Source organism: Candoia aspera, chromosome 1 (assembly GCF_035149785.1).
Source record: "Candoia aspera isolate rCanAsp1 chromosome 1, rCanAsp1.hap2, whole genome shotgun sequence".
In the NCBI taxonomy this organism is placed as follows: domain Eukaryota; kingdom Metazoa; phylum Chordata; class Lepidosauria; order Squamata; family Boidae; genus Candoia; species Candoia aspera.
The window spans coordinates 2,847,850-2,875,813 of NC_086153.1; the positions used below are offsets into that span (position 1 = coordinate 2,847,850).

At 45.5% G+C, this 27,964-nt stretch overlaps 1 protein-coding gene across 1 annotated transcript; it reads left to right on the top strand.

Moving 5' to 3' along the window:
• Positions 1 to 1,014: 1,014 nt before the first annotated feature.
• P2RX5 (purinergic receptor P2X 5) lies at positions 1,015 to 27,754 on the top strand. The gene is made up of 12 exons (XM_063295536.1): positions 1,015 to 1,270; positions 8,353 to 8,503; positions 10,013 to 10,084; positions 12,465 to 12,540; positions 15,521 to 15,617; positions 16,346 to 16,426; positions 19,865 to 20,003; positions 22,201 to 22,337; positions 23,154 to 23,247; positions 25,163 to 25,228; positions 26,349 to 26,431; positions 27,559 to 27,754. Exons 1-12 carry the CDS (start codon positions 1,134 to 1,136, stop codon positions 27,665 to 27,667), a joined length of 1,242 nt encoding a protein of 413 aa, XP_063151606.1. The 5' UTR covers positions 1,015 to 1,133; the 3' UTR covers positions 27,668 to 27,754.
• Positions 27,755 to 27,964: the final 210 nt, after the last annotated feature.

Sequence of the window (27,964 nt, forward strand, 5' to 3'; positions counted from 1 at the left end):
CTTTTGAATGGTGTGTAAATGTGGTTGATCTCTATGTGCCTGTTGGTGGCTGACTTGTCTGAATGCCAAGCTTTCAGGAATTCCCTCATGTTTTGGGGTTTGGCTCGGCCTAGGATGCTCACAGCTTCTTCCCAGTTGAAACTGTGGTTGAGTCTGCCCACGTGTGGTGAGATTGAGGAGTTTCCATCGTGTCTTCTGACTGCCAGTTGGTGTTTGTGGATGCGCCCTGCTGGCCTTCTGCCTGCCTGTCCTACACAGTGGCTCTTACAGTCCTTGCATTATATATCGTAGCTGATTCCTGTTTTTTCTTCCTGGGCTGCTGGGTCTTTTGGTTTGCTTAAGATGCTCCGGAGGGCTCTTGTTGGTCTGCGTGCTACGCTGATGCCGCGTGGTTGTCACAGTCTGTTTCTGAGATGTCTCTGTGCCTGGCAGTGCTGTCCTGTCCACAGCTTGTGCTGGTTGCGCTTCAGCCACTTTTTGATAAAGTTGCATGGGTACCCATTTTGTTGAAAGATGCTGTATAGGCAGTCTGTTTCCTTTTTCTGGCGTTCCAGGTTGCACGGCGTCCAGGGGCTTATTTGCTCGAAGGCTGGCTGAAAATTTGCTCTGAACTTCAATGCCATCTGCCTGAGGACTGTCTTTGCTTTACTTATTCGTGTATTTATTTATTTACACACACACACCCCGCTTTTTTCTGAACAGTGTTCTCCAGCAGTGTGAATCAGCTTTCCGGCCCTGCGGAAATCCCATCCGGGGACTGGAAATTGGAAAAGTAACGAACAAAAGTAGAATAAGAGGCAAAGCTTGAAAAACGGCGGAAGGCAAATGTTTACAGGGCATAAAGCCCCACACAAGAGGTTTATTTGAGAGAGCCGCCAATGGAAGGGAGGGTGTCTTCCCCACATCGCTTCACCCCACCTGACTTTGCCAGCTGCAGCCTCCCTCCCTGCCGGGAGAAAGAAAGCGAAAATCCAGCCACGGAACTGCAGCGGCAACGTGCTAGGAGAGGCTGACGTTCCCTGCTGTGCACGTGGGGCTGGTTTTTCCCTCTGCAAGGCATCTCCCCGTCCTTCTCCGTTGCAGCAGACTCTGCATCCGTCAGATGCGTTGCTGATGCTCAGGAACCGGCAAAGATGGGCCGGATTGCCTGGAAAGCCTTGTGCCTGTCGCTCTTCGATTATAAAACCGAGAAATATGTCATTGCCAAGAACAAGAAGGTGGGGATTCTCTACCGTGTGGTCCAGCTGTCCATCCTGGTGTACACTGTCGGGTAAGGACATGTTCGTACTTTCTGGCAAAGCAACTCATCTTTCCAAAAGGTCTTACTGATGCTGGGATGGTCATATCTTTGCAGCAACCCACTGAATGGGAGCTGCTAGAAGGAAAGATGGGGGGAATTGAGGAAAGATCTTTATTCACGGGGTGTGAAAAGAGGGAGATTTTATCCGTTCTTTCCTAGCTGGACTCATCTGCACGCAAGCACTGTTGTGGCTCCATTTGGCTGCCATGACAAATAGCTAAATCTTTTCCCTTTTAATTCAGGACAAACTCAGCCTATCCGCATTAGGCTATTTTCTGTGCCGTGTGAATTAAACGGAGCCTGGACCTCTTCTCTTAACATCTGTGACTCATCTGCATTTCTCTTTTGGGGAGCAATATGATAGGAAGCTCGCTTGCCTCGGCCAGGCTGTTTTGGTGTGCATCATGCTGAAAAAGCCTTCAGAGACCAGGAAATGCTGTAATTTTTTCCCTGGACAGAGATTGGAGTTGTCTTATAACTAGAGAGAAACAGCTAGGACCATGCTGTTTGCATGCTGTTTGCATGCTGGCTGGGGAACTCTGGGAGTCGAAGTCCACCCAGCTTAAAGTTGCTGAGGTTCAGAAACACTGGCTAGGACAATGGCTATTCTGTCTCAGTTTAGAAGAAAGCGTAAAGGTGATCTGTAGGTATTCAGAGGCTCAGAAACCCCATCACCTGTGTTGGAAATATAGCATCCAGTATTGAGGTTTTTCATTAAATAAGGGAGCTATTAAAGTAGGTGCTTTCTGTTATTGATTCTGCATTGAACAATGGGTTCATCTAGATCAGCGTTTCTCAGACTTGGCAACCTTAAGACGTGTGGACATCAACTCCCAGAATTCCCCAGCCAGCCACCTTCCAGCTCCCTTCTTTCATTCTATTCTTCTATCAGTTGTTCCCTGGTTCCACAATCCCTGTTTGTTGTTTCAGGGACAACCGTAAACCCACCTTTGGTGTTTTATGTCAGCTGACCTCTAACTGCAATGCGGCCCATCTTTGGGAATGACTTTATTTTCTTCCATTCCTCAGGACAGAGAACAAAACATAACCCTGTCAAATATGCAGTGCAGGCGTGCAAACTTAACAGACCAACTTGATTTGTGAACAAGGGTGGGATTTCTTGCCCTGTGAATGTTGGCCTTTTGACGTTTTTCAAGCTTTGCCTTTCATTATATTCTTGTTCATTACATTTCCAGTTTAGAAAGGGCTGAATGAGAAAGGGAAGGGGGGGAAAGAACCCAGCAGAATGCGCAAAGAGGCTGTTTTGCATGCTAAAACATTTTTAAAAGATGGTAAAGACACTCTCCAGTCTCCAGCTAGATTCCTGGGGCTTCATGGATCTCGCCGTGCCGTGTGCAAGTGGTTCCCTGCTGCCTTCTTTCAGAAAGTTTTCTCAACTTCTTAGTCTAGCCTCCTTAGTCTAGACCAGTGTTTCTCAACCTCGGCAACTTTCAGATGTGTGGACTTCAACTCCCAGAATTCCCCAGCCAGCAGATGCTGGCTGGGGAATTCTGGGAGTTGAAGTCCACACATCTGAAAGTTGCCGAGGTTGAGAAACACTGACCAATCTTTTGGCAAGATTTTGGAAGTGGTTTGCCTTTGCTTCCTCCTTCCTGGGCTGAGAGAGAAGGACCAGCCCAAAGTCCCCCAGTGGCTTTGTGCTTAAGGCAGGATTCGAATTTAAGGCCGGACTCAAACCCACAGCTTCCTGGTTTCCAGGCAGTTTCTACACCACACTGGCTCTCTTGCTAATAACGGAGGACTGTGGGTTCCTATTGCAGTTTTCAAGGATCTAAATCTTGTACTAACCCTTATTAAAGTCTTTAGTTCCTGCCTCTCAGATGATTATAAAAGTGTGGGAAGAGGAACAGGACTTTCCCAGACACACACCTGCACTTGCACACACACCCTGTTCTTCTCTGAATTATAGTGGTGTTTCTTGTGTCTCTGTTATTAGCTGAATTGTGCTTTTTTCTAATGCAAGCAACGGTGCTAATTTAACAAACAATGCAGACATTCTATATGGGATTTTTTTCCAGTTCCTTAAAGGTCTCCCTCCCTGAGTTACACAGGGGTTCCTTACCACAATTTTGATATGCTCCCACCCTATAGACAGCATTGATATTTTCACTGCTTGGAGTTTAGCCTAGAAGAGAAAACAGAAAAAGGGAAAATTATCTTTGCCAGGGGTATCTTCAGGGCATGGTCAAAAAAGTCAAGATGGTGGCCGTGATGGTGCAGTCAAAGCTGTGTTTGTTTTTTAGGAGCATCACCCATACACATTGCAACTCACCAAAAATTACACCTTTTAATAAAATTCGATCTTCGGAAAAGGGGCTACCAGACTCCTGATTTTTGCAAAACCATCTGGAACCTTGTTGCTAAAGGGCAATAAGGTGAACAAAATAGGAAAAAAAATAGCAAAATATAGTAATAAAATCTAATTTAAATTATACATCCCTCTAGCCATTTCACAGCACCTGATGAAATGAGCTTTTGAATAAGATGTGTTAGCTGAAAAAGATGCTACCGGATTCCTGATTTTTTGCTGCGTAGACTAACACATCCCTAAATCAGGGCATCTCACTGTGTCCCAGTCATGCCCTATGGCAGTGTTTCTCAACCTTGGCAACTTGAAGATGTGTGGACTTCAACTCCCAGAATTCCCTAGCCAGCCATTCTGGGGAATTGAATTCTGGGAGTCGAAGTCCATCCATCTTCAAGTTGCCAAGGTTGAGAAACATGCTTTAGATCCTGAAAGTCTAATGTGATTTAAACTGGAGTATCCAGTTCATAAGGAGTGCCTCTCAAAAATAATCCCATTTTCCTTTAAATAAGCAGACATCTCTCCATTCACAAATTCTGTTCCATCACCAGAATGTAAAACCTGCGGCTTTCTTCCAAATATTTCACCGTTTGGCCTTATTAGGTACAAACAGGAAACACGGGATGCTTCACCCAAGAAAATTACAAAATGCCTGTTTCCTCCGTTTGACTCAACGGGAAGGGACCAGAGGCCAGGGTGGATATTCTCACAGGCTAAATATTGCCACCGTGCTGCATTTTCAAAATTTTGCATGGTTTCGGTAGATATTGTACGTGATTCTTGAGGTCATATACCATGTATGCACCCTGGGTGGGTTGACTGATGTCAATTTGCAATTTTGAAAATTTTCAGTTTTGAAACTGAGGGCCGGTTCTGTTTGCATCTGCCGGATTTGCTGTGATCCAAAGCCCTCGTTTTCTCTGCACTGATCCAGGCAATTGCTCCCTTTACAGGTTTAACTGCTTTTCTCTTATCACAGTTCTCCAGAGAATCCTCTCTGAAAAATCCAGATTCTAACTCTTTTCTGTTCAACAACAGCCCTCCGCCCTTATCTGGGGTCGCGTAACCTCCATCGATGAATGCAACTTTCTGAGTCTGTAGCTAAAGCTTGGCCAAGCAGGAGAGAGCGTCCTTGGTTTATTCTTCAAAATAATTGTCTCTTCATCACTCGGGCTGCATTTTATTACAACCTCCCTAGTGCCTTGTGGGATTATTTGCTTCCCATTAGCCACTCTGATTTGCCTTTAGCTGCTTGGATCAAGACCCAGAGAAATACTTACTTCTAATCAAGGGCTCCATAGTCCAGATTGGTGTTACTCAACCCTAGCAACTTTAAGACGGGTGGACTTCAACTCCCAGAATTCCCCAGCCAGCCATGCTGGCTGGGGAATTCTGGGAGTTGAAGTCCACCCGTCTTAAAGTTGCCAGGGTTGAGAAACACTGGCCCAGATGGAGGGAAGTCGGATCCCCACCATCTTAATTTGTTGCTGCAGTGAAGATTTTCTGGGGCATCCTGTTCTGTTTCTTAGAAGGCATCATTTCCTGGCTTTTGGGCTTGGCACCGTCTTCTTCTGCAGCCTTTCCCCATCCTATAAAGATCCCACCATCCTTTGAGAGAATAAGGCTGCATCTGGCTGAGTCTCCCTTGGGCCTCTCAGATGCATTGACGAGCATCGTTGGGAATCGAAGGTCTTGGGGATGGCCTCATTTTGCCAAAAAAAGCAGGATTTTCTTCTGGCTTTCGAAACAGAGACTTCTCCGGGCTCCGAGATCTCTCCCCACATTAGGGATTCCTGCTCAGGCCTTTGGATAGGATGTCAGCCTATCCAAAGGCCTGAGCCAAAGCTTTCCTCTTTTTTTTTTTAAGACTTTTTAAAAATTCATCCTTAACAAATTTTACAGAGAGAAAGAAAAAAAAAATGCAGCCCCCCCAAACCAAAATATATGAAAAACTACAAAAAAACATAGCCAACCAAGTAGGTAGGAATTCCCAAATTCCCTTGTTTCTTAAAACAGAGGCCTGTGAAGACCCCCTTCCCATCTCCCACCTGCCAGCTGAGCAGCACAGGTAAGTTGCCCCCCCCCAAGACCCCTCCATTGTGTGTCTTTTCTGGATGTTTTCTTGACATCCCAATCGAACCTACAACTTTGGGATGGCACGATGATTCTTTTAACTGCATTTTTTTTGTTATTTTGCTTACAGGGATTTTTTAAACAGATTACTTTGCTTTTTTGTGGATTGGTAGTTAGCCACCCAGAGTTATTTATCTAAGATGGATGGTCACAGAATTTTTCCAAACCAATACATTTCCTGGTGGTCTCCCATCCAAAATGCTAAACAGATCCAACCCTGCGATAAAATAAAACTCCTAAAATAGCTGAACAGAGTGAAAAGAAAAAGAAACTCAATAATTACGAAGAGCTTAATAAACTTCAGCCTAGGGAGAACTCAAAATTATCTGTAAGGTTGAAGGTGTGTGTCAAAATGAAAAAAGCAGAGCTGCTGGAATGTAAGGTTTCAGATATCTGTGCGTGCAATGTCACAATGCATTATGCTGTCACCCAATGACTTTTAGTTTTTCTGCCCTTGGCCCCCAGGGACACCTCTAGAATATCTTTCCACCTGCTTATTTATTCACCTCCCCTGATAAGAGTCGCCCAGCTCTGCATTATATCATCATCATCATTTTTTTTCTTCCTCCCCTGCATTTTAAATAAATGTATATTTTGATATAGTTTTCGCTTATTTGTTCCTATAATTACATTTTATTTGTTGAAGCCACTTCGAGGTTTACAACAAAGGGCAATTGCTGAGCATTATGTGGAATAATCTTAATTGTTAATTAATCTTCGTTGTTGCCTTCCACATTTTTTTCTGTGTGCTGTTTTAAATTGTAAGCTGCCTTCTGGGTATAACTGGAAAGTGAGTCCTGCAAATAAGTGGAGATATGCCACTGGCTTTTAGCTACCGTGTCCTGGGAACAGATTGCAGAATTATTAAAACACTGGATCGATAAACTGCAAACATAATAGGACAGGAAGGATCAAAATATAAAAAAGCTCGGGTCCCAGTACTGTATAATGCAAACATTTAAAATAAATAATTAACGAGAGGATTTAACGATGCCAAATGTGCCTGGCTTCTCCATTTCATCCCTGCTACAAAGCCCGCATAGCATCTCTTCCCTTTTTTTGTCTCCAGCCTGATGAAGAATGCAGTTGAACCACTTGGGACCTTTCATTGTTCCTGAGAAAGATGCCAGTTGGGGGCTCTTGGAACAATCAGAATTTAAATCAGACAAGAAAGCATTTCCTCCAAAGCCCACTGTTCGTTCATTTTAAAAAAAGTAAAGCAAGGATGACTGCCTCATTTCCCCTTTAAATCAAGTTGCTCTTAAATCATTTTATTTACAGCTTCTTATTTCTAGCAGGTTGAGGTTATAGAGAAGAAAAGGGAGAGGAGTAAGTTTCTTGCCATCTGTTGAAAATGGTTCCCACATATGGATGTATTAAAAAGTTATGTAAAAATATTGAACAAATAATTGAGAAAACAGCATCAGGCACCAGAATGGATGTACAAATCTGTATTCATCCATATTATAGTCTAGTATTGTATCTTGCTATTATAATGGTTTACTATTTTGGCATGTTATACGTCGCTTAGAATTTTAGCTGATAAATTTATTCTGCACATAGATAAATACATATAAAGGCACTTCTTTGTTGAACAGATCTTACCATGAGGACATTCTTCCGGATGTCCTACTGAAATGGGCTTCCTTGTAGTGTAATTTAATTTAATGAAAGCATGTAAAGTTTGGAAAGTGCCTTGGAGATCATCTAGTCCAACCCCCTGCCCAGTGCAGATATTCACCACCGTGTAGAGGAATATGGAGATAGCTTTGAAGAAAGAACGCAAGGACTGTTAAGTAAGCATCAGCTTAGCCTGGGGAAGGAAGAGGGAGTGAGAAAGAAACTCAAGATAAGCCTGGCATGATGCTATTTGGTGTAAAAGGGAGTGAAACTGGCAGGCTTTCAGATTTCAGTTATTATACCCTACTGAAATAAATTATTATACCCTAGTAAAGTCTTTCTCAACCTTAGCAACTTTAAGATGTGTGGACTTCAACTCCCAGAATGCCCCAGCCACCATGGCTGGCTGGGGAATTCTGGGAGTTGAAGTCCACACATTCTAAAGTTGCTAAGGTCGAGGAACACTGCCCTAGTGCAAAAATAAACTCTTCAATAAAATAGAGTTCCCAGGAGTTCTTCTCTAGACCTGGCTACATTAAAGGCATCCCTGACAGATCGCCATCCAGTCTTGGTTTAAACAGCTCCAGAAAGGAGAGTCCATCCCCTCTTGAGGCATCCATTCCTCCTCTGAACAGCTCTTACATCAGGAAAGTCTTCTGATACAGAACCGTAGGATGTAAGGCTTGCAAGGGACCTTTGAGATCATCCAGTCCAACCCCCTGTCCAGGGCCAGTATCTACTATTACAACATCTGTGAAAGATGGCCAGCCAACCTCTACGTAAGTCCTTCCAAAGGAGATGCCACCAGCTTGCTGCTGAACTTGGAAAACTGTGCCTGAAGTCCAACCAAAATCTGCTCTCTTGAAATTGAAAACCTGATTAAATCAGCTCTGATTCTCACTCACACACGCACATGCCCCTGTGCCTTTTTTTTTTACTGCTTAACCTTTTTTTTTTCCTCTGGCCCCTCCAGGTGGGTGTTTATGGTCAAGAAAGGGTACCAGGAAGTGGATACCTCCATCCAGAGTTCGGTGATCACCAAGGTGAAGGGGGTTGCCTTCACCAACACCACAGACATGGGCAAGAGGATCTGGGATGTGGTGGACTACATCATGCCCCCGCAGGTACTAGGGCTGACTTCCCATGGTCCATATCGGCTTCCGTTGCTCCAAGAACAGGGTCTGTCTTTGGAGCAGTGTTCCTCAACCTTGGGAACTTCAAGCTGTGTGGACTTTAACTCCCAGAATTCCCCAGCCAGCAAAGCTTTGCTGGCTGGGGAATTCTGGGAGTTGAAGTCCACACAGCTTGAAGTTCCCAAGGCTGAGAAACACTGCTCTGGAGAATGAAAGGACCGAAGAGCTCACTAATTTCTCTACAGATTTCTTGATGTTCAGGTCAGAAGCTACCACTTGGTTCACCTCCTCTGCATGGTCTCCTCCAAACCTCCCCAAACTGGTAGGCCCTAGAAGGCTTGGACTTCAGGGCCCATCATCCCCAGCCAGTAACTCAATGCTGGAGATGGGGGGTAGTGGTCAAATCCATTTGAAAGGCCTGGTATTAGGGAAGGGTGGTGTCTTTGGGACTGGCAGGGGTTCTCCGTTTGTTTAGGTAGAGGAGAATATTTTCCTGACTTCCCACAAAATGTCACTCGAAACCACTCCTGGTGACTTCGTGGACCCATCCACGCAGCTTTCTTGACCACAATAGAGAATTGGCTTGTGGTCCCCTTTTTCCAGAACAGCGTTTCTCCACCTTGGCAAATTTAACCCGTGTGGACTTCAGCTCCCAGAATTCCTCAGCCAGCCAGGCTGGCTGGGAAATTCTGGAAGTTGAAGACCACACGTCTTAAAGTTGCCAAGGTGGAGAAACACTATTCTAGAATGTCACCTTCTGAGTCTAGCCTACAACCTGGGATCCCCTGGTGGTCTCCCATCCAACTGAATCTGACTCTGCTTAGCTTTTATGGAATCAGCAATGGCTAGCTGGGATGTATTAAAACCAACTGCTATATACCTATTAAAATCCTCCGCCCCGGCCCAAATTAGACATCAGATTTGTGAATATTGTGATTTCAAGGAAAGATCTTGGTGTTCTCAGAACGGAGGGCTGTTTTTCACACTATGCGCATGATTTAAAAAGAACTATAATATCTTCCCTTCCCTTCCCTTATTTATTTATTAAATTTCTCTGCCTCTCACCTACGATGACTCTGGGTGGCTTACAAATAATAAAAATGGCAAATCACTAAAACATTCAGTAAAGTTACATAAAAATACCAATACAAGATATAAAATATAAAATATAGAATATAGAATATAAAGTTCAAGATGGGAAGCTCTTAACCTTGGCGCCCTGACAGGGCCAACCACCCACACGAACAGCTGTCCCCCCTCCCATCCTAGGCCAGGAGGCATAGCCATGTTTTTACTCCTTTCCAAAAGGCTGGAAGAATGGGGGCCTGTCTTACCCCTGGGGGTAGCTTGTTCCAAAGGGCGGGGGCCATGGCAGAGAAGGCCCTCTTCCTGGACCCTGCCAAGTTGGCAGTCCCTCGTGGACAGGGTCCATCCCTTCCCTTCCCTTTTTTCTCGCAAAATTCTGAAACGGTCTTTTTCCAATTCCTTCCCCCTCCTTAGGGCGAAAGTGTTTTTTTCGTAATGACCAATTTGATCATCACCCCCAACCAGCGGCAAGATACCTGCGCTGAGGTAGGATGGGCTTAAAGTCGACAAGGGTGGCGTGCGTGCAAGGAGTGTGTGCAACTGCAAGGAGTGAGTGTGCAAGCCACGCGGAGCATACAGCAAAGGAGATTCTGATACTCTGGCGGCCCAGGTTCAAACCAGAAAGGAGTGAGTGATCAGTATATTGCTATCTAGCATTAGCAACACCACCAAAAGGGCTCTAGCCAAAGCAAAATGCAAAGTTTGGTCCGAATGTAACATTTCTGTGCCTGGCAGAATTCCTGCCCCTTTAGTACAAAAGGCCTGTTCTGAACTTTACTGCAGTTGAAGTCCACCCATCTTAAAGTGGCCACCTTTGGAAAACACCCTGGGCCCGACTGATGCAGGATTTAATCTGGAGCGAGGCAGGGGAGGTGAAGGCGGTCCTTAGGAGGCAGGTGACAGGTGAGACAGAGTAAAAGCCCGTCAGCAATTAGCAATTGCAACGCGTTAATTGGCAAGCGTTCTGTCAACAGAGAATCTCGGAAATCGTGGGAGGACTCCCCCCCCCCGTTTCTAATGAGTTCGTTAAGGCAGGGGCTTTCTGCAGGATCGAAAGGCTTCTTCCAGGGTTTCTCCCCACCTGGGCTGGTGGTTGTTTCAGACCCACAGATGCCCCCCACTCCTCTTCCAGGCTCGTGCCAGTTCCCCCTTTTTCTGCCTTTCCTGGCTGTCCCCCCCCCCATCTCTAACAGATCCTAACTGCATTAATATTTGAAATTCACCCTAATTCTTCATTGGAAAAATACACCCAACTACATTTAAAATAAGTGTCACAAGGAGAGGAAGCGTGCACAGACATATAGCTGAGACATGTTGTATGGATTCCTGAACTGAGGAAGGGGTTGGAATAGATGACCTCCGAGTTCCCTTCCAACTCTGACAGTCTTCAAATTCTATATATCGTCAACTTTAGGATGCAATGTGAAAGAGAAGGATTGGACATGACATCTAAACTGCAAAAGATTCCAGGATAATTCAGGTAGTCCCCACTTAATGACCACAATTGGGATTGGAATTTTGGTTGCCAAGTGAAGCGGTCATTAAGTGAATCCAACCTGATTTATGACCGTTTTGCAGTGGCTGTTAAGCGAATCACCATGGGCATTAAGCAAACCACATGGTTGTTAAATGAATCACACTGTTCCCCATTGAATTTGTTTGCCAGAAGCTGCCTAGGAAGGTCGAAAATGGCGATCATGTGACCCCGGGATGCTGCGACAGTCGTAAGTGTGAGGATCGGTCGTAAGTTGGTTTCTCGGCACTGTCATAAGTCCAAACTATCACTAAATGAATGGTCGTTAAGTCACGACTACTTGTAAGAATGGAACGTGCTAGGGCTTCACTTATATTATTGCAGAAAAGGCAGTGATTTTGCTCAATGGGTCTCTTGAGTTGGTTGGTTGGGGGAAAAAAAGCATGTTGTGATGATATTGCTCGGCTGCCTGGCACAAATACTGATTTGTGTTTTGCCTTCGGTCAAGCCAAATAGTAGGTTCCATCAATTGACCTGATGCTGGGAAGCTCATGAATAATAAAATAATAAAACGTTCGGCTCTGGGGCATTAGGAACGGAGAGTGGCTTTTTGCCACAAATAACCCCAAGAGGGAAAGGGAAGGATGATTGCTGAATGCTTAAAGCACTTCAGCCTGATTTTTTTCTCTTTTGGAATCAGGACGAAAGTATTGCATGCCCCTTATAGCTCGATAAGATGCTCTTTTTTCAGAACCGTAGAATCCTAGGATTCTGGGAGTTGAAGTCTACCCATCTTAAGGTGGCCAAGTTTGAGAAACACTGGGCTAAACAAACCTAGTTTCTTGAATGGTTCTTCATGGGAAGAAGGCAATATCGGATGTCATGCTTAGACCCCAATCTCCCTTGTATCTTGATCAGCCTAAGGATTACAGGTAGTCCTTGATTTACAACCATTCATTTAGTGACCGTTCAAAGTTACAACGGCGCTGAAAAAAGTGACTTACGACCAGTCCTCGCACATATAACTGTCGCAGTGTCTTTGTGGTATGTGATCAAAATTCAGGCGCTTGGCGACTAGCATGTATTTACAACAGTTGCAGCATCCCAAGGTCACGTGATTATCATTTGTGACCTTCCCAGCTGGCTTCTGACAAGCAAAGTCAATGGGGGAAGCCGGATTTGCTTAACAACCATGTGATTCACTTAACGACCATGGTGATTTACTTAATGACTGCAGCAAAAAAGGTTGTAAAATCAGGCATGACTCACTTAATGACCACCCAATTGTAGTTGTAAGTCGAGGACTATGTGTATTCTGGAAGAATGCCAGTTGGCTCCCGGCCTTGAGTTTAGTCTTTGAGAAGAAGATTCTGTGCTTTCTTTCTCTTCCAGAACCCGGGTATTCCAGATGCCTTGTGTTACCGTGACCAAGATTGCACTCCAGGAGAAGCAGTGGTAGCCGGCAATGGTATAACTGCTGTTATTATTATTATTATTGTTACTCTTTATGGAATGAGTGTGTCACCAACTGCATTCAATCATGGCGGCTGAGATGTGCCTGATTAAAACATCAGTGTAAACAATGCCACATTCCTGATGACGATAAAACCTTTCTAACAAGTTTAAAAACGCCAGAGAAATCTCTAATAAAAATCAAGCAACACCTCTAAATGGCATAATTAATCAAAATCAATCCCTACATGGTCCCCCACATTCATATTACAAGGTAGAAGGATAAATAACAGCCAATGCTTGGAGGCCCTCTGGAATACAGTGGTGCACAAAACGTTTGTGAACCCTTTTGAATTTTCAGTATGCTTTTGCCACACACAAATAGGTAACTTTGGACCATTTTCCTCAATAAATAAGAGAACAAGTATAATGTTTTTGACTCATTTGTGTCATAGGCTTCCCTTTATCCAGTTTTAGGATTTGTGTGGAGAACAGATCACATTTCAGGCCACATTTATGCAGAAATATGGACAATTCAAAAGGGTTCACCAACTTTTAAGCACCACAGTAATTCAGTTTTCATGCAGTGTTTCTCAGCCTCTCCAACTTTAAGACGGGTGGACTTCAACTCCCAGAATTCCTCAGCCAGCATCCTTTAAGATGCGTGGACTCCAGCTCCCAGAATTCCCTAGGGTTTAAGAGCTTTAAGAGTTAAGCCAGCAGGGGATTTCTGGGAGTTGAAGTCTGCTCACCTTAAAGCTGGCGAGGTTGGGAAGCACTGGTTTAATGTTTCCAGAATGCCATGAAGTCTAATACACAAAACAAGGTGTCCCAAGGGTGGGAGCCCCGTGGCAGGGTAAAAAAGCCTTTTTTTACAGGCTTTTAAAAGCCACTTTCCCCCAAGGTTAGTGGGAACCCTGAGTTTGGGTATGCTGTTTGCTCTGCAAAAAAATGAAGTGTTTGAGGTCCTTCTGTTGAGGAAAGCTCTTAATTCCCTAGGAGGATTAGTCATGCCTATTTTGCTAATCACCAGATTATGGGAGTTAATTGTTCTCTCTGACATTTTTTCAAATACCACTTTTTTTTTAACCAAATGGGAAAGTTATACTGACTTTGCAAAGGTGGGAAGAACAGAAGAGTGCCCGGTGATGAACGAAAGACCTAAATAACATCAGAAAAGGGAGGAGCAGCACATTCAAAACTTAACTTTTCCCTGGATGAACTTGAAGGCACTTAAAAAAAAAATTTAAACAATATTTTTAGCCCTTCGCTAGCTGTTTGTTTCCCGATCCTGTCCCTCTTTTCCAAAATTTCTTCCAAGGTGTTCCCTCTTTTTCCTCTAAAGCTGGAAATGTGGTTATGTCAAAATCTCTAAAAGATTACCCTTACTTTTCTCTTGCAAAGTGGGTATCTGCATTTGTTGTTGTTGTTATTATTATTATTTTGTAAATCTTTTCAGGGAGTTGGTTTTGAATTTGAGTCGTGGGGGTAGGCATTATTTATTACCAATCGAAGCAAATATTTGTAGGTCAGGGTTGAACTGTGGAGTCCCGGGTGCTCTCTGAGCCTTGTGGTTTTCTTGCAGGCGTTTCATTGCCAGGCTAGGCACCGTCTTCAGTGCGAGGGGGGAGAGGGCCTTGCTCTCAGTTTATACACCGTGGCTTGCCCTGCTTGTGTTTCTGGGGGTGTGTTCTCTCCTTGCGGGTTCCTTGACTGGGCCGTTGTTTGCTGCTGGGTGGATTGCCTGAGTTAAGAGTTCCTTGATTGGGGCGTATTGTGCTGTTTGCTGGTTCATCTGGTGTTGATCCCAGTGCTGATTTTTGCATATCTGGGTGTCGGTTGCTGGCAAGGGAGTGTCCTGGTCTTTTGGCTTTCCTATTGTCTCTTCTGAATGGTGTGTCAATGTGGTTTGCCTCTATGTGTCTGCTGACGGCTGCTCGGTCTGAGTGCCAGGCTTCCGGGAATTCTCTGGCGTTTTTTTGGATTTGGCTTGGTCTAGGATGCTCACAGTTTCCTAGTTGGAACTGTGATTGAGTCTGTCCATGTGTGGTGAGATTAAGGAGTTCTCATCGTGTCTTCTGACTGCTAGCTGGTGTTTGTGGATGCCTGGCAGAAGACTAGCAGAGCGCACCCACACTGCACTGAAGAGGTTGCCCAGTCTGGCAATGAAACGTCTGCAAGAAAACAGCAAGGCTCAGAGAGCACCCAGGACTCTGCATTATTTATTTTACTTTTATGGAAACCCTTCCCCCCATAAGGTTGATGGTAATTTTTTATTTTATTTATTTATACCTCAAATTTAGGGGGATGCGGTGGCGCTGCAGGTTAAACTGCTGAGCTGCCGAGCTTGCTGATCGGAAGGTCGGCGGTTCGAATCCACGTGACGGGGTGAGCTCCCGTTGCTAGTCCCAGCTCCTGCCAACCTGGCAGTTCGAAAACATGCCGATGTGAGTCGATTAATAGGTACCGCTTCAGCGGGCAGGTAACAGCGTTCCATGTAGTCATGCCGGCCACATGACCATGGAGGAAGTGTCTTTGGACGAACGCCGGCTCTTCGGCTTTGAAACGGAGATGAGCACCGCCCCCTAGAGTCGGACACAGCTGGACTTAATGTCAAGGGAAACCTTTACCTTTACCTATACCTCAAATTTAGTCAACGCTCATTTCACTCAGAGAGCAACTCTGGGAGGTTTACAATAAAAACTTGTAAACGTTTCCCTTCTCCTTTGAAGGGTATTTTCAAAGGAAATGCCCCTTCATCAAAATGAATGAGCACAAAATGGAGGATGCAACTGAACAATTGAAACCTCACCTGTTTGCTATGTGCATCATGTTCGGTTGTGACCGCCATCTTGACTTTTATTACCCCCGCCGCCCCGCTCCACGGCCATGCCTGTCATTATCGCTCTTCCCAAACCCACCTGAAAATTATCCCAGCAAACCACAAAATTACAGGCTGGCTGACATTTTTCTCATGATCTTGTTTGCCCCTACAGGAATCAAGACCGGGCTGTGTATAAAAGTTGGGAACAACATCAGTGGGACCTGTGAAATACTAGCTTGGTGTCCAGTGGAGAGGAAAGACAGCCCAAAGTTGGTTCCACTCCTGCATTTTAAAAAAAAAACCTTTTACGTAGAAGCTGAGCATTTGAATCCTAGAATTGGGAGTGTCCCTTGAGGTCATCTAGTCAACCCCTTACTCAGTGCAGGAATTCAAATTAAAGCATCTGTAAGAAATGGCTCCCCAGCCTCCACTTGAACATATGGAACAAAGGGGAGCTCACCACCTCTGGGTCCTTGATTTCACTGTGACATGGAAACTACAGGTAGTCCTTGCTTAATGGCCATTCGTTTAGTGGCAGTTCGGACTTACGACAGTGCTCGGAAAAACAATTTATGATCAGTCCTCACACTTACGACCATTGCAACATCCCTGCAGTCACGTGATCACAATTTGGGTGCTTGCCAACTGGTTCGCACTTATGACCGTCGCAGCATCCCATGGTCACATGATTGCCATTTTCGACTTTCCTGGCTGGCTTCTGGCAAGAACAATCAACGGGGATCTGCATGATTCACTTAATGACCACGTGATTTTCTTAATGACTGCCACGAAAAAGGTCATAAAATCGGGTCGGATTTGCTTAATGACCGCTTCGCTTAGCAATTGAAATTCTGGTCCCAATTGTGGTACTTAAGCAAGGGCTACCTGTATAGATCTATAGAGGATTTGACCCTTTTGCAGACATAACTAAAATATAGTTTGATTCTACTCAAGTATGAAATAATTCAGTTAACCAATGTATTTATTTATTTTCAAGATCAGCTTTTCTGGCTAATGCTGATAATTTCACGGTGTACATCAAGAACACCATCCGCTTCCCCAGGTTTAATTTTTCCAAGTAAGTTTTCTTTTCTTCTTTATTTCTTTTTTTGTTGTTTCAACACCATTCGAGGAAATGCTCTGCCTGTGGGAACAAGTTGCCAAATTTTTGGAGGGGTGACCTCAGGGTAAAAAAAGAGAAAGGTGCTCTGTGATAGGTGGGCCAAGGGTTATGAGAGAGGGGAATAAGGAAAGGAAGGGAAAAAAAGAATTTCTGTTCTTTCAGATGCTCTATTTCAGCATGGGATTGGAGTGGGCTGAAATCTCAGTGATGGAGTTCCTTGTTTTAACTTATTTTTAAATTAAATTTAGAAGGTCACCCAACTCCCTAAGACTCTGGGCAGCATACAGCATTAAAATTATGAAAACAATATAAAAGTGGAAAAAAAACAATGTGCCCCTGGAATAAACATTCCGACTAACAGATAAAGTCCTATATGTGGCCCCAACCCAAGGTCTGGAAAACAGACAAGTTTTCAAGGACTTCTTGAACATCACCATGATGCGAACTATACAGATCCAACTTATTTCATAGCCAGAAGCTACCCTGATTTTTCATACCCCTTTAAATGGCTACACATCCTCAGGGGCACAGCTGTGATACGCAGACATCTCCACTGGGTAGTGTCAGCCAGCATCTTTGAGCTTTATTGATGTATTGTGTGTACGTACCTGGACTCCTAAATCTGTTGCAGAACCGACACACCTACTCCTTTTCACTTATATATACTCACAGATAAGCCTAGAATTTTAGGGGCCGAAATGCACCTAAGCAATGAAGTTCTAAAATCAGGGTAACCAAAATACCATGAAAAATGCGCCTCCCGTGGATAAAACGACCTACATTTTTCACGATGTTTTTGTTAAAAAGTCAAGGGTCTGCTGATCCGTGGATGGGCTTATCCACAAGGATATACGGTAAAACCTTTGAAATGTACCTGTATTTTGGGTATGTACACGCAGATAAGCCCATCCGTTAATAAGCCAATCCTTGAAATTTTAACCAAAACACCATGAAAAATGCAGGTTGGCTTATCCATGGGTGGTGCATTTTTCATGGTATTTTGGTTAAAATTTCAAGGGTCACCTTATCCATGGATGGTCTTATACACAGGTATATATGGTACTACCCCAAATGAGGTCTATAGCTGGTATCTTGTCCCCCAGTTGTTGTTGTTTTTTTTGCCATTTTGGAAGCCCTCTTGAAGATGGAAGTGGTGGGTTGCAGCCAGTGGGGTGCTGGTAAATGTATAACAACCGGCTCTGCCAACAACACGGCCATACTGTGCCACGAGCCAACAAAAGGCTGATTGGTGCGCCAGGCTCTGCTCTCAGCCAGCTTGCAAAATTTCAGAAAATTTAACAATCGGCTCTCACAAGCTGGTACAAGCCACTCCAGCACACCACTGGTGGCTGGCCCCATTTGTAAACAACCTATGACAATAAGGGGACTGTAATTGCCATAGTCAGAGATAATATATGGAGTCCTTGGTGCTCTCCAAGCTTGGCTGTTTGCTTGCAGATGTTTCATGGCCTGACTAGGGAATATCATCAGTGTGAGTGAGGGTGGGCTTTGCTCCCTGTTTATATACAGCAGCTCGCCCCGCCAGTGTTGGTTGTGGGGGGGTTCTTCTTGCTAGTTCCTTGACTGGGGTATTGTTTTCTGATTGTCTGTCTGACGGTTTGTCTCCTTGGTAGTTCCTTGATTGGGGTATTGTTTTCTGATTGTCTGTCTGTCTGATAGTTTGTCTCCTTGGTAGTTCCTTGACTGGGGTATTGTTTTCTGATTGTCTGTCTGACGGTTTGTCTCCGTGGTAGTTCCTTCATTTGGGGTATTGTTTTCTGATTGTCTGTCTGTCTGATTGTTTGTCTCTTTGCTAGTTCCTTGACTGGGGTATTGTTTTCTGATTGTCTGTCTGACGGTTTGTCTCCTTGGTAGTTCCTTCATTTGGGGTATTGTTTTCTGATTGTCTGTCTGTCTGATTGTTTGTCTCCTTGGTAGTTCCTTGACTGGGGTATTGTTTTCTGATTGTCTGTCTGACGGTTTGTCTCCTTGGTAGTTCCTTCATTTGGGGTATTGTTTTCTGATTGTCTGTCTGTCTGATTGTCTGTCTCCTTGCTAGTTCCTTGATTGGGGTATTGTTTTCTGATTGTCTGTCTGTCTGATTGTTTGTCTCCTTGCTAGTTCCTTGACTGGGGTATTGTTTTCTGATTGTCTGTTTGACGGTTTGTCTCCTTGGTAGTTCCTTCATTTGGGGTATTGTTTTCTGATTGTCTGTCTGTCTGATTGTTTGTCTCTTTGCTAGTTCCTTGATTGGGGTATTGTTTTCTGCCTGATTTTTTATCTGGTGTTAATCCCTGCTTATCTGGGTGCTGGCTGCTGGAAGAGATGTGCTCTGGTCTCAGTAGAAGAGAATTTCTGTAGCTCAGGGCTGAAGTGGGGAGCCCTAGGGGGTCTCTGCGCTTGGCTGTTCGCTTGCAGACGTTTCATTACCGGACTAGGTAACACCATCAGAGCTGCTGAGGGTGGGGTTTACTCCCTGTTCGTATACAGCGGCTTGCCCTGCCCATGTTGGTGGGGGTGTTGTTCTCTCCTTGGTGGTTTCATTCAATGTCCTTGTTCCTTCACTGAGACAAAGCCAGAGCCAAGCCTTTTCAGTGGTGGCCCTTGCTTTCTGGAATACTGCACCCCCACTGAAATGCAGTTGGCCCCAACTCTGAGCAGAGTCACTTGGGCGGCCATATAAATGGAATAAATGGACAAACAACAAAGGGAAAGTATTCCCTTTCTTTCTGGCCTATTTTTAATCTTTTCAATGTTCTGTAGAGATTCCTTCTGGGCATTTTTACCACCATCTTCCCAACCTGCCCGCTGCCTTCTTCACTGATAGTGCTCAGAGACATCCCAGGTGGACTGTTAATACTGCGGATAGATCATCTTCACAATTCTGGGCATTCAGCAGAGAGCTGGGATGAGTTTGGCCTTTTTTGCCACAGCCTCACAGCCCTGGGTGTTGTTCAAATGTGCAGGGGGGCAGCATGTAGCCTGAAATCAGATCCCACCCAAGTACACCATCAATCTCATTTCCTGGATTTTGAGAACGGAAACATGCAAAAACAATTAAATGTGGACCCTTCCTCCTAAAAGTCTCCTACTTGTACTTCTCAGGCGTATCCACTTTGTAATTTGATACTGGCTTTGTATCCATTGTGAGTTTTCCCTGGAGGATCCAGAGAACTTTAGTTTGCTGAGAAGGTACAGATTTATTAATCAATTCCACCCTGACAAATTTACTGTACAGGATGACTTTCCCCAAGCATCTGTGCCTGTGAGTAGATGTTATAACTGGATGTGATACTCAATTACGAACACGAGAGAGCCTGTGTTGCTCATGGACACTGCATTTTTGAATGACCAGGTTCCTGAACTTCTCACTTCCCCGCCTTTCTGACGCAGAACCAACGTTCTTGACACCAAGGATGATGCCTATCTGAAAACATGTCACTATGGAGCAGAGCAACCTTACTGCCCCATCTTCTCCCTGGGGAAACTGATCAGCTGGGCCGGGAGCAACTTTCAGGAGATGGCATTAGAGGTATGAAAAAAATTGGTCTGCTCCTTCCTTTGGGTGGTGGCCCCTTGTACAGTGATCAAGGTGTTGGAATTACCAGGGATCAACTCAGCATTGTCTCATAAGCATAAGGGTGTCGCTCTAGCAAACACATCTCTATTGTGCTTGTGGGATATCACGCGGGTCACCTGATTTCCGGCACACATGCAAGAAGGAGCTGCTGCAGGAAGGCAGCCCTCCAACCATCCTCTGCTGCCAAGAACCAGCAATGATTAAATGCTTTCTACTATGAACCTACCTGTGTTCAGACCTACTGAATAAAAGTAAGCTATCTCTATTTTTCTTCATCTAACTACAGTGTGAAGACTGAATTTATTTCTGAACGTAATTAAGCTTAATGTGCAAGTTCCTTTTTGGTTCACACTTCTCCTCTGCAAGATTGTCATTTGGCTGCTTGGAGTTCTTTTATTAACATTTTAAAACTCCATCGCAAGGAAGGGATGAAGAGGTGTGACAGGGTCTCCTTTCCCACATGGGAAGGACTGTCTCTCCACTAGGGAGGTTTAATGGGACCTTCAGACATGGCTTGGAGGGAGCTGAGTTGGCAGAGGTGAGGTTGGGTTGAGGGGACTTGTGAACACCAACCCAAACCCTGCAGCAATTCTGCTTCTTGTCCTCCTGTTTGGAACCAGGACACTGCTTTATTTATTTTATTTATTTGACGGTTACTTGCCCCCTCTCACTAGGTAGTGTACAAAACAATAAAAATAACTGTAGACATGGCTGCCATATTACCCTCTCTAGGCATCTCCCATCTTCTAGCCCTCCTGTCTCTCGCTGCTGATGGAGTGGTATGATCTGTGATCTGTGACCAACTCTGGAGTCTGCCTGGGGGAGGGGTTGGGGTGAGGAGGGGGCTGCTTTGAAAGGGTAGTGAGTGGTGTGGATGGAAATGGATGGTGGATAACTCCCAGTAATGGCTTATCCCAGGTGGCTGAATGCTGTGTTTCCCAACCTCAGCAACTTTAAGGTGTGTGGACTTCAATTCCCAGAATTCCCCAGCCAGCAGCTGGGAGTTGAAGTCCACACACCTTGAAGTTGCTGAGGTTGGGAAACACTCTGAATGCCGCGTGCAGGAGCACCTGGAGAAGTGACTGTGGCTGCGGAGGAACAAGGATGCAGATGCGTGTGGTTGGTTGCCATGGCTGGGGGGGAGGAGGAGGAAGGTGTGAGTCGGGGAGAGTTTGAGGGGGAAACGAGGGCAAGGAGTTTCCGTCAAGGTTGTGATGGGCAGAGGGAAATATGGCAAGAAGCTGAGAGCGGGCTGTTCGCTGGGATGGTGGGACCACGCTTCGGCCCAACCTGCTCTCCAATCTTCAAAATAATGTTATGGGACCCTTGATAGTGGAACCAGTGACTCCCAAAGGTGATGGATTCCCCTTTGAACCCTGATATGTTTGAGCAAAAGCTGGCCAGCTGTTGGCCAGCGATATCTCATCAGAGATTCTACATTTCAGCTGGAGGTTGCGCTCCTTGGCCCCTACTAACTCTAGGACTCTGTTTCTGGATAGCAAAGTGGGAAGGACCTTAGCAGTGCCCTGCTCCTCAGAAGTGAGATTTGCATTACAGCTAGTCCTCGCTTAACAACCACAATTGGGACCGGAAGTTTGGTTGCTAAGCGAAGTGGTCACTAAGCAAATCCGACCTGATTTCATGACCTTTTTTGTGGCAGTTGTTAAGTGAATCACTGTGGGCATTAAGCAAGCCACATGGTCATTAAGCAAATCATGCAGTTCCCCGTTGATTTTGCTTGCCAGACACCGACTAGGAAGGTTGAAAACGGTGATCTTGTGATCATGAGATGTGCGATGGTCATAAATGCGAACCAGTTGCCAAGTGCCCAAATTGTGATCATGTGACCATGGGGAACGCTGTGACAGTCATGTGAGGACTGGTTTTTTCAGCACCATTCATAAGTCCAAACCATCATTAAACAAATGGTCATTAAGTGAGGACTACCTGTACTTGGGAAGTATGCACAGCTTTGAGTGAAACCAAAATACCTCCTCAAAACTTTGCCCCGTCCAGTGGTGCCCTTCAGAACCACAATATTTAAGATAGGCCCTGGACCCAGCGTGCCAACTCCCATGGGTCTCCCAGGGCCTTTGAGCGAGAAGAGCTTTTTGAAAGGTTGAAGAAAACCTGTCTGTTCTTTATCCAGGGTGGTGTGATTGGAATTCAGATCGAATGGGACTGCGATTTAGATCAAGCACCATCGAAATGCAACCCTTGCTATTCTTTTAGCCGGCTGGATAACAAGTTTGCGGAGAAGTCCATTTCCTCTGGATACAATTTCAGGTAATGGAGAAGGAGGTGTTTGGCCTTCTTCAGTAGCATCCTGATGCCATCCGATCTGAGGGGCCCATCATCCGGCACTATATCATCAATCATTTTATATTTTCTACCCACGTGGTCTTCTTGGCAAAAATACAGGCGTGGTCTACCATTTTTTCCTGTGCAATATGAATTGATGCCATTGTCACTGAAGTGATCATCCGCCTCCAGCATCTTCCTAAATCGCTGCTGCCCAACGTAGGTGCCTGCTTGGGGGGAATTTGAACTTGGCACCATCATAAAAAAGAATTCAGACCTTCTCTTCTATTAGAATCCATACTGTTAACCTTAATCCTGAATTTGGCAGGATATAAATGCTGAAGATACTGTACATCCATCCGTAAAGGATCTAGAGCAGTTATCTTCAAAATTTCCAGGAGCTTTAATAATGGGAATTTCATGCATGGGGGGGGGGGGGCTCCTTCCTTGATGGACACTGTTAGTCATGTTTGTTTTTATACACTACCAATGAATTAATTATTAATTGATAAAAAAGGGAAAGGAGCCTTCTTCACAACGCCAAATGCTTCCTCTATAATCTTGGCAGCAAGTACCGGGATGTCTGCAGCGGGTGGTCCAAAAAATTAATGATGCTGAACCCTAAATTGATGCAAAGTCAGATCTTACAGAAGTCTTAATCATTCCATGAAATGCCAACCAACTTCATGGCTTTAATCAGATGGTAAGCCTGTAGTGATTCTGCCGGCAACGAAGCCGAAGGAAAAAGAGGTTTCTCTTCCTCTTGGAGAAAAAAATCACGCTACATTTCTTGATTTCCAGGTTTGCCAAGTATTACCGGAACACATCGGAGGTCGATTTCCGAACGCTGATCAAAGCCTATGGGATCCGCTTTGATATTATGGTGAACGGCAAGGTGATGTCAGGCGCAGCTAGGAAAAACGCAGGTCCCGTTCTTGGCCTGAGGCCTCACCTGACTGCTGTGCGCTGAACGGGGAATTAGACGCCCTGACAGTCCTCCGGAAAAGCATTGACATGAGGATGTGGTCAAAAAGATGGGCATCCAGAGTGTATGGCCGAAAAAGTCAAGATGGCAGCCGCAACGGTGCAATCAGAGCTCTGCCTGTTTTTACGACGCGCATAAAAAGGAACAAAGCTCCGGTCACGCTGTTGTGGCCGCCATCTTGACTTTTTTGACCCTACCCCCGGATACTCCTGCTCGTGAATAAAATACAGCTCACAGAAAGTCTCAGTATGGCCACAGACTCTTTATTAACCTCTGACCCTTCTCTCCAGAGACCCATCAAGTAAAGGGAATAAAGTTCTGATCTTTGGTCAGGGGCTCAGAAATTAGAGCGAGGTTTTAAAAGAGTATCGACAGGTAGCCCTCGGTTAGCGACCACTCATTCAGAGACTGTTCGACGTTGTGACCGCGCTGAACCAGGGGGACTTATGGCTGATCCTCGAAGTTGTGGCCATTGCAGCGTCCCGCAGTCACGGGACTGCTGTTTGCGACCTTCCCTGCCAGCTGCCCACAAGCAGAGTCAGTGGGGAAGCTGGCAGGAAGTCGGAAGTACTGTAGCTCCCGCCAGTTTTTCTTGCTGCACCACCCCCTCCCCAGCCAGCACGCGCTCACGCAGTACTGCACCCCCCACCTCGCTCTGCAGTACCCACGCGCCCTCCGACCTGCTTGAGAGCGACCCGGGACTTGCAACTTCCAGCCGGCTTCCCCGTTGGCTTTGCTCGCAGGAAGCCGGCAGGAGGTTGCAAGTTGCTGTCACCTGAGCTCCTCGCTTAATGGCCCACAATTTTTGCTTAACGACAGCAACCAGGGACTGCCAGGATTGCCGTTGCTAAGCGGCACAGTCACATGATATCACGCTTTATGACCACATTGCTTAGCGATGGAAATTCCAGTCTAATTGCCGTTGTTAAGCGAGGACTACCTGTGATTTTGAGAGAAGGCTGGATCTCAAACACAGCAATGAATCACCAAGACCCAAACGTGTCAGGATGGCTTAAAACAGAGACCCACACATAAAGAGTGGGGTGCCACATGGGACCTTGAGTAGCGTGCTAGGGGCTGCACTCCAAAAAAAGTTCAGGGGGCCAGGACAAACTTTAAATATGATTTAGCCTTTAAATGTAAAGCCAATTAGAATAAATGCAGTGACTTTGATTCAGGTTGGGTAGGAGCAGTAGCCTAATTATGACAACTATTAAATGTTATCTAAGTATTAAAAGTAATATACAGGTTGTCCTCACTTAATGACCAGAATTGGAACTGGAATTTCAGTCACTAAGCAATGCGGTCATTAAGCTAATCCAACTTGATTTTACAACCATTTTTGTTGTGGTCGTTAAGTGAACCATATGGTTGTTAAGCGAATCACAGGGTTCCCCATTGATTTTGCTTGCCGGAAGCCGGCTGGAAAGGTTGAAAATGGGTGATCATATGACCGCGTGATGCTGTGACGGTCGTAAATACAAACCGGTTGCCAAGCGCCCAAATCGTGATCGCGTGACCGTGGAGATGCAGCGACGGTCGTAAGTGCAAGGACTGTCGTAAGTCCGAATCGTTGCTAAACACATGGTCAATAAGCGAGGACTACCTGTAGTAAAATCCTATTAAATACTACTTTATTGTTAGTAAACAGTTGTAGCAACTTTTCCAAGAGTTTTGGAATCACCATAGGCTGCCTTATTGGGCTGAGAAGGGAAGAGGCTTAAAAATAATGATCATGTTGGAGGAACCGTCTAAGCAACACAAACCGTGAAATCCAGAGCTGGGCGCATCTGACCAAATTCACTCTTTTTGCATTTTCTTCCAGGCAGGGAAATTTAACATCATTCCAACGGTAATCAACGTGGGATCCAGTCTGGCACTGATGGGAGCGGTAGGTCAATCCTTCGGGATGGATGCAAGCAGTTGCTGGATTAGTTTTGTATTTAAAACATGTGCCGTCCTTCAACAAAGTCAAGAAGGGATTAGAGGAAAGAGAGATGTCAAAGAGAAGATTGTGGGGAGATAGGGTGGCTGCCTTCAGATATCTAAAAGTCTGTTCTGTAGGGAGGGAATGGGCTTGCTCTCTGATGCCCCAGTGCAGTGTTTCTCAACCTTGGCACCTTTAAGATGTGTGGACTTCATCTCCCAGAATTCCCCAGCCAGCATAGCAGAGCTCCAGTGAAGGGAAACCGGCCACTTCATGAGGCCGCTGGTGCCGGAGTCTTCAAACAGAGGCTAGCTAGCCAGTTTGAAATGCTTTAGGAAAATTCTGCACTGAGCAGGGGGTTGGACTAGATGACCTTGGTGGTCCCTTCCAAGTCCATGATTCCAAGGAGGGAAGAAAGAGAAGGCCAGGCATTGAAGAGACACAGATGCATATCCTTTTAAGCTACATGTGGTTGGTCTACACAATTGTGGTCTGTCACCTCTGGAATGTCTTTCCCATCCCAAGCTTGGTGAATTCCAGCTGTTGTCTTTTCCTTCCTTCCTTCCTTCCTTCCTTCCTTCCTTCCTTCCTTCCTTCCTTCCTTCCTTCCTTCCTTCCTTCTCTTTCTCCCTTTCTCATCCTCCCTCCCTCCCTTTCTCTCCTTCCTTCCTTCTCCTCTTTCGCCTCGCCTTGCCTCGCCTGCCTTCCCCTCTTTCTCATCCTCCTTCCCTCCCTCTCTCTGGGTAGCCCCCCTCCCCCTTATTTGAAGCATTCAGTGGAACAACTGGATGTATTTCTGCTTGGAAGGAACCCCTTAGAGCTTCCTCCTACCTCACCGCACTCAGCCCTCTGGACGTGCTGGGATTCCAACTCCCAGCCAGACGGGTTTTCTCTTGCCGTGGCCTACAATCATGTATTACCTTAAGCTGCTCTGAGAGTTTGGGGCTTTAAAAGTATGCCAGACTCAAGCTGAATAAAACAGGCGTGCAACTGCAGATAGGAGCCCTTTCTAAAAGGTTATCGTGAACACGTGGAATTCCGCCGTGTTCATATCTGATTGTTTGTGCCACTCCAACCCATCCAGGGTGTGTTTCTCTGCGACGTGGTGCTGCTGTATCTCCTCCGAAAGAGCAATTTCTACAGAGGAAAGAAATACGAGGAAGTGAGGTACGTCCCATGCAGCTGCAAAGCATTCTGCCTTCTCAGAGATTGATTATTAATAGCTTCTGGCCTTGCGGGAAGTCTTTCCACTTGGACGTTTCTATAATGGGGCTTCTGAATCTGCCTTCCCCAAGCTGGTGCCCTCCAGATCCATTAGACTCCGCCGGCTACGACATTGCTCGGCAGGCAATGAGCTGCTGCTGGATGGGTTGTTGGATTGGGATCTACCAGGCCTGGTGACCACGGGCCTCAACGAAGCATCTTTGAGCTTCCTTGCCCTCTGTGAACCCAGGGGCTTCCTCAAACGCAGCCCATTACCAGTGTTCCCCAGGGCTACATCTTACTAATACCAGGGGAGAAGTCTTTTTCTGGATTACAAAAATCCATCGTAGACATACAGGTAGTCCTCGCTTAACAACCACAATTGGGACTGGAATTTTGGTTGCTAAGTGAAGCGGTCATTAAGTGAACCCAACCTGATTTTATGACCGTTTTGCGGCAGTCGGTAAGCAAATCACCACGGTCGTTAAGTGAACCATATAGTCATTAAGTGAATCACACAGTTCCCCATTTTGCTTGCCAGAAGCCGGCTGGGAAGGTGGAAAATGGCGGTCACGTGACTGTGGGACACTGTGAAGGTTGTAAATGTGAACTGGTTGCCAAGCGCCTGAATCATGACCACGTGACTGTGGGGATGCTGCAACGGTTGTTAACTGCGAGGACCGATCGCAAGTTGGGTTTTTCAGCACCGTCGCAAATCCGAAGCATTGCTAAACAAATGGTTGTTAAGTGAGGACTACCTGTATTGGGTCACCAAAAAGACCCCACCCAAATTCCATAGCTTCTTTAGGACAAAAAAGCGTGTAAAAACCTACCTATGTGGTTGCTAGGAGTCAACACCGACTTGATGGCACATCATCAATCAGTGTGTGTAAACCTTCCAGATGTTGTAGAAAGCAGGGGAAAGGGAACGAAGAGAAAGTCCTCAAATCACAGATCTTTCAGTCTTGTGGTTGGTCTCAAGGTGGAGATGTGTCTCTCAAAATGACAGGATCTAGGGCACAGAAGCCTTGGGTAATCTAAAACATCCTTGGGGCCCTCGCTATTTATCACAACTTTCCTTTTCCTCATAGGTCGAACACCAGGAAACCTTTACCAGACGCTGCCATCAGTGGGAACCAGGGAGCAGACCCTCTATCACAGTTGGATCGGCTTGGACAGCTACAGACGGCTGAGACCTAAAGCTGGTGCATTTCCCTGGAGGCCCCCCTCCACAAAGTCGTCAGTGGGGAGACAAACCCCTGACTACAGAAGCTGCAAGAAGGGATTGATTTCAGCTTATGGCCTTATTGTTTTGAACCCTGAGCCGAGGATATCTACACACGGCAGGATTTTAACTTTTTAAAAATCAAACCAAATGCCAGAAGAGCATGTGTAAGAACTGCAGTTGCGTGGCGGAGACAAAGAGGTCTGTGTGTGTGGCTTCTGGATAACCATTTTGAACAGGGCAGTCCTTCTTAGCCTGTCAAATTTACAGTA